The following is a 6,480-nucleotide window of genomic DNA, read 5'->3' as shown; positions in this document are numbered from 1 at the left end:
TAGGTTATTTAATCAAATTCAGCTTTGTGTTGACATTGTCACTATCGACCCTCAATCTTCTCCTGAATGAAAAAGTAAAACACACGAGAGGATAAAAAACGACACACACATACACACACACACGTGCACTAATTTACTGTCACTATATCAACTCTTGCACTCACTCTCAGGTATAGATGCACACACACACACACACACACACAGACACACAATCCCAAACAAAAACACTGTGGAGTCACAAAAGATTTCAGGGTTTAGGACTTTTCAGTGTCTTGCGGACGACTTTGACAGCAGACAATGGAAGACATCCTCACAATGAAAGCGTTTCAGCTGTAAACTGTGTAAACAAAATGCTGCTGTTAATAAAAAAGACATGAAAATCAGTTGACCCTGCATGTTTTCACGGAAATAAGTGAGCTACGCTGATTTTATTGCTTCTTTCACAGCTCAAATCTGAAACCCGATGAGGATAAATGAACGTTTTGCACAGAGAGAGAGAGAGAGAGAGAGAGAGAGAGAGAGAGAGCACAATGAGGCCTGTGTCTGCTGCTCTCTCATAGGAGTGCTTTTTTACCCTTCAAAATAAAAGTGTAGAAATAAAAACAAGACATAAAACGACACGAGGATGTGACGTGAGGAGGTAACAAAAAGTCGTTCACTGTCATCACTGTCCTCCACTTTTCAGTTCTCCGTTTTTCTTCATCCTTCTCTCACTCTTAACTCCTCTCACTTTGATTTTGACTTTAGACTCAGAATCAATCGTTTCCCCCTGACCCCGTGATCAACATGTCATTTTCTTAAGTTCCTATGGTAACAAATCCTACTTAACACACTTCCCTCCCACCCCCCGCATGTTGGCACTTACCTACTGTGCACACACACACACACACACACACACGCACGCACACACACACACACACACACAGCCCACACACACATGAAACCTGACTGTGTCACTGATGGAATGAAATTATTAAGGTGATTAAAGGTCGCGTGGACATTGCCACATGTGGAAAGAATGGAGGCTGGTGTTTTCTTTGGTTGAAATGTTCTCCCCTGTGTCCTCCTTTGTGGACTCGTACTGTAGGTATAGTATGGTCTATAAGCTGCTCAATGCCGTACGTGTAACTGTATAAAAAGGGCCCAGGGCTCTTTGTCTAACTGTCAAATCCTGCTACATGCATGTTGTGTACGACTTGACCCCCAATCCTGCATTAAACTTTGTGAATCTACCGCTGTGAGTCTGGTGTGGTCCATTCGCTCCAACAGTCACCCTTCGCCCTGACCCGAGTCTTACAGGCTGACCCGTCATAGTTCGTCGTGAGCGGCTTCGTCTGCTTTGAGCTTGAACTCGACCTCTGTGATCTTTCCGTCTCCGTTGCGATCCTGGTTGGAGAACATGTTTTCGATGATGCGGTAAGGGTCGAAACCAGGGGCCAGACGACCTTTGCCCTCGTTCACCTGGCGCATGATGTAGTCTGTAAACTGTGGAAACAAAGAGGAGGTTAGAGCGGAAATGGAGCGTAAGACGAGACAGAGCACAAGACAGAACATTGTACGTCTGAGCACACTTAGACGCACCTCGGATGATTCCACCAGCAGGTTTTTGTCCATGTCCATCTCAGAGAAGAGGTCGATTGACACGTCCTCGTTCCAGATGAACATGTAGCCATCAGGAAGTCCTTCCTCCATGTCCACCAGCTCTATGTCGAATACCAGCACGGCACTGCCTGGAACTTCATCAGCTACACAGAGGCAAACAAAACGTCTTTATCTCTAACCATTATGCTCCTCTTACTGTTTGCATGTGTGTGTGTGTGTGTGTGTGTGTGTGTGTGTGTGTGTGTGTGTGTGTGTGTGTGACTTACTGACTCCTCTCTCTCCATAGCCCAGATGAGGAGGAATAAGCAAGTGTCTCCGCTCTCCAACACACATGTCCTTTAGTCCATCCTCCATCCCTGGGACCACCTGGTTGGCTCCCAGGACAATGTTGTATGTCTTGCCATAATTATACCTGAAATATGTGCGTGCGTGTGTGAGAGAGAGAGAGAGAGAGAGAGAGAGAAAGAGAAAGAATCAACAGGTGTCAACAGAGTGGGGAAGTGAGACGTGCAGACTCATAGTGGGCGACAAATTTATGATAAAAACAGGAAAAGCACATGTAAAGTCGATTCCACAGGCAGCACGGCGGTGTCTGCAGTCCGCATGTACTCACGTGGAGTCGATGGAGGAGCCGTCCATTAGCGATGCGTTGTAGTGATACTTGATGAAGTCACCCTTCTTGGTCACCTTCTCGCAGGCTTCGGGCTTGTAGGTGATGCTGACCTCCGTGTTGTCTGACGGGTTGTGGAAGTCGATGATGTGAATGTCGAACACCAACACGGCCGAACCGGGAATCTTAGAGCCTGGGGAGACAAAATGAGAGGATTTCGACATTAAAAAACGAGTATGAAACACATCGTATTGGGAGCTTTGTTTTATTTGCCATCCGTACCTGTGCCCTCCTCTCCGTAGCCCAGGTGTGGGGGGATGGTAACCGTGCGTTTCTCTCCCACGCAGACTCCAATCAGGCCCTCGTCCATGCCAGCGATCACGTAGCCACGACCCACGTAGGTGTCATAGGTACGGTTACGGGAGTAACTATGGAAACAGCGTTATCCCCTCGAATTACCATGATGATGCAATACTGTGATCAACACGGTGAATGTGACAGATACAAACATAGAACAAGCATGTAAACCGTCCTTCACTGTGTAGGTTTATGATGTTTACTCATTTCTGGCCATAATATCTGAGAGTATGTCAATGTGTCGAGGTCACAAGTGTAAGAGGAAGTCTGGATGAGATTATGGCTGTGGAGAACAGCTGTGGTTGCGTCTGGTGTCCTTGATGCTTGCACAAGTTGTCTTGGAAGGAAGGTTCTTAACAACAAGTGAGACCTTGAAGGTTGTAAAATGTATGAAATTTGTAGGATAGAAACCTGCTTGGATTAACCCTAGACATTAAACATTTTAAGGGTAATTTTGGCCAATTTTCCACCCCGATTTGAGGGAAAATAAGCCAGGATTGTTATAGAAGCAGCTTCAGGCAGTCTGGAAACACACAGTGGGTGTAGTTAAAGTAGTTTCAAAGCCTTTGTCATAAGCTCCAGACAGTCAAATTCTGTCTCAAATAAGTAAATGCAGGCTGTGGTACAATAGCGCAAACACAAGAAGGTTAAGGGTGAGAGATTATTGTTTACAGGAAGTGAACCGACACTGAATCCAAATAGAGCTTTACAAGTTTCGATTTCTCCTGCAGTACTTTTTCAATGCATGGAGATATGCTGCCACCCTGAGGCCACTAGAGGAACATCAGGCAAAAGAGCTTCTTCACACAAAAGAGAACATTTACACACAAGTACCTGGAGTCAAAGAACGTCCCATCGATGAGTGAACCATTGTAATGGTAGCGCACAAAGTCTCCAGCCACAGACTTCCTGGTGCAGGGTTCGGGTATCTTCTGATTGGTGACTGCAACCCCGTCTCTAGGGTTGTGGAGATCTAGCAGGACAACGTCGAAGACCAGAGACGCCTGTCCTGGGATGTCGCTACCTGAGGGGAGGAGAGGGACAAGAAGGAGACAAGGAGAGATAAATACAGAGCTCAGAGGTCTTGACCATTGTCATCACATGATAACTTTCATGGTTCTGAAGGGGGTTTGATTCATATTTGGTTTATGATTGTGCGAGATGTGTGTGACCTGCTGGTTAACTGTTCTCTGTTACCCATAGTTTCCAGTGATGCAGAAGCCTCATAAGTGATTGTGATTAAGCTTTCTTTGTGTTAATGACAAAATAACACAGATCTTTGTAGGGGGACACTCACCGTCTCCGTTCTCTCCGTATCCAAGTGATGGTGGCATGGTGACGATGCGTCTCTCTCCGACACACATTCCCAGAAGACCCTGATCCATACCGGCAATCAGCCAGCCGATCCCAACGTAAGTGTCGTATGTACGGAGACGGGTGTGGCTACAGCGCAGTACAGAGAAGAGAGGTTACATACGTGTGTGAGACCTGTATACACATATTAAGGTACCATAATTGGTGTTTATGTAAACCACACCTGGAATCAAAGAGCGTCCCATCCAGCAGGGTCCCATTGTAGTGGTAACGCACAAAATCAGACACTTCAACCTTCCGGGAGCAGACTGGGGGGGCGAGGTAGGTGTTGATCTGGACGCCATCCTCTGGGTTCCATACGTCCAGGAGGAGAACATCAAAGTGGAGGATGGAGTCAGGAGGGATGATGTCACCTGAGGGGCAAAGGAGAACACATTTGAGAGGATGAAGGTCAGTGACCTAAGACATATCACTATCTCTCAAATTAAGAAAAATTGTAATTTAACCAGCAATTTCCACTTCTAGTGAAAAGCATGGGTTATGGTCTTCACTTCAAGGAACCTGGAAGTCCCTTTAATGGTTTTTTGGGCAGGCTTTAATTTCTTGAATTCAAAACTGTATTCATGTTTCTTGACCCCACAACATTTCCTCATCTTTAGGGCCTGATGGGAAATAAATGCTTATGAATATGAAACCAATCTGAATGTATGAGCAGAATCTAAATCCTGTCCTACATTGCAGTGACTCAGCAGATCATTTGATGAAAGCTCTCTTATAATATTGGAATAAAGCATCTTTAGCAGCCGACAGGAGGAGGTGCAGGCTCAGGTGGTGGTGCCGGTGGCAGTTATTAAATCCACCGGTGTGCTGGCAGTCTCCTCCTGCCCCCCGTCTCACCTCTCCTTTCTTCCTTCTGATTCACTTCCCCCTCGCTGTCTTTAATGTTCCCCTCTCGTTGGGTCTTGCAGAGTGCACAGCCTCTGTCCTTACCTGTCCACACACGCCCCCCTCTGGATCTTGTCTCTCTTCAGTTCTCTTGCTCATACATGTGAAAGATAACTAACACTACTGCAGTTTTCTTTATGCTTCTGTGATGTTTTGTGCAGACCTGCTTCCTGGTTTATGATGCCCTGCTGACATCATCTAACATGGAAGTTTGGGAACAGCCTACTTCCTCTTTGCTTCAGCCTGCACTGTTACAATTCAAGACTCACCTATGTAATCTAAGGATTGTGCTATAATCTCAATCATACACACCGTATCCTCTCTTTCCATAGGCAAGGTGAGGGGGGATCTTCACCAGGCTCCTCTCGTTGACACACATCCCCACCAAGGCTTTGTCCATCCCTTCGATCAGCTGCTTCTTACCTACATACACGTTGTAGGTGCTGCCACGATCGTAGCTAAAACACACAGAGGACATTTCAGGGCTTCCATTCATGGAGCACATATAGACATGACCTTAGATGACCCCCTGTGGGCTCCAGCTAAAAGTTGGAGAAAGGGGGACAAAAGTTAAGGACACAATTTTGGAGAAAATGTTTAATCTCAATTTAGACTGTTTTTTACTTGTAAACATATTAAACAGCTACATTTCTGTTATTAATGTTGCATAGGTTTGTGGCTCCCAAAGCAGGGTTCAGGGCCCTCTGGGGGTCCTGGGAGGCTTCAGGGGGACGGGATAATATGGTTTACTGTTATTGGTTCAAAAGTGAAATAAGGGCTTGGTCACCAGGTTTTAGCACTCTGAAGTCATCACAAGCAGCATAACTGAAAAATTCTCTTCAAATGTCAAAATTCCTCAAAGTCTTTCACATAAAATGGGATTAGTGGTGTGGTGCATTCAGGGGTCCTTAGTCTGAACAGATTTGGGAGCATTTGGACTGTGAAGCTTGGCACACAGAGCCAGAGCTCAGTTATGCTCGCATGTCTGCTTGCGTGGCTCACAGGGACGACCCACTAAACGCGCACTTCGCCTTGACGCATCGCGCACGCGAAAAAAAGGAGTGTGCGTAAAAGCAGCGAGGACTGAATGAGAACAGCATCAACTACTACGCATTACTCACCTGGAATCGAACTTCTTGCCGTCTGGGAACATGCCATTGTAGTGGTACCTGACGAAGTCCCCAACTTTCACTGCGCGCACACACTGCTCAGGCACGAAGGTTTTCTCAATGAGGATGTCGTCTAACGGTACCGGAGGGGCGTCGCAGGCGGCGAACGCAACCAGAACCGCCAAGCACAACAAGCCTTGAACGCACCGCTGCATTTTCACTGGAAACGAAACTCGGACGATGGAGATAAGCGGTGCAGCCTGAATGTATGTAAGCGGTTCCTGACTCTGCCCAGTCCACGGTGTCCCTCCACTTCGACTTGGATACAAGTCCTGCCCCCCGGACCCAGTTCTGGAATGATTGTGCGTCAGATTACGCGAAGCGAAGATACAACATCCGGTTTGACATGTCAAAATAAAAGACATATTGGCGCCATCATATTTTGAGTTGCGTTTATATGTAGAGAAAGTGCTATTGTTCGGTCACAAATACTATTGCTATCAAAGACTGTAACATGCATGTGATTTGTGTCAACACTATAAT

The 6,480-nt window shown here is 46.3% G+C and overlaps 1 protein-coding gene across 1 annotated transcript; it reads right to left on the bottom strand.

The window, feature by feature from the left end:
* Nucleotides 1-412: 412 nt before the first annotated feature.
* On the bottom strand, nucleotides 413-6,274 carry fkbp9 (FKBP prolyl isomerase 9). The gene is made up of 10 exons (XM_076139564.1): nucleotides 5,950-6,274; nucleotides 5,141-5,286; nucleotides 4,107-4,296; nucleotides 3,867-4,012; nucleotides 3,404-3,593; nucleotides 2,495-2,640; nucleotides 2,216-2,405; nucleotides 1,869-2,014; nucleotides 1,582-1,745; nucleotides 413-1,485 (listed from the first exon to the last, which is right to left on the bottom strand). Exons 1-10 carry the CDS (start codon nucleotides 6,150-6,152, stop codon nucleotides 1,309-1,311), a joined length of 1,698 nt encoding a protein of 565 aa, XP_075995679.1. The 5' UTR covers nucleotides 6,153-6,274; the 3' UTR covers nucleotides 413-1,308.
* Between the last annotated feature and the right edge of the window lie 206 nt (nucleotides 6,275-6,480).

This window comes from Genypterus blacodes, unplaced genomic scaffold (genome assembly GCF_046128005.1).
Source record: "Genypterus blacodes isolate CSIRO-AG114 ecotype Tasmania unplaced genomic scaffold, CSIRO-AGI_Gbla_v1 ptg000438l_1, whole genome shotgun sequence".
Taxonomy (NCBI): domain Eukaryota; kingdom Metazoa; phylum Chordata; class Actinopteri; order Ophidiiformes; family Ophidiidae; genus Genypterus; species Genypterus blacodes.
This window is presented reverse-complemented; position numbering and strand designations above follow the sequence as displayed.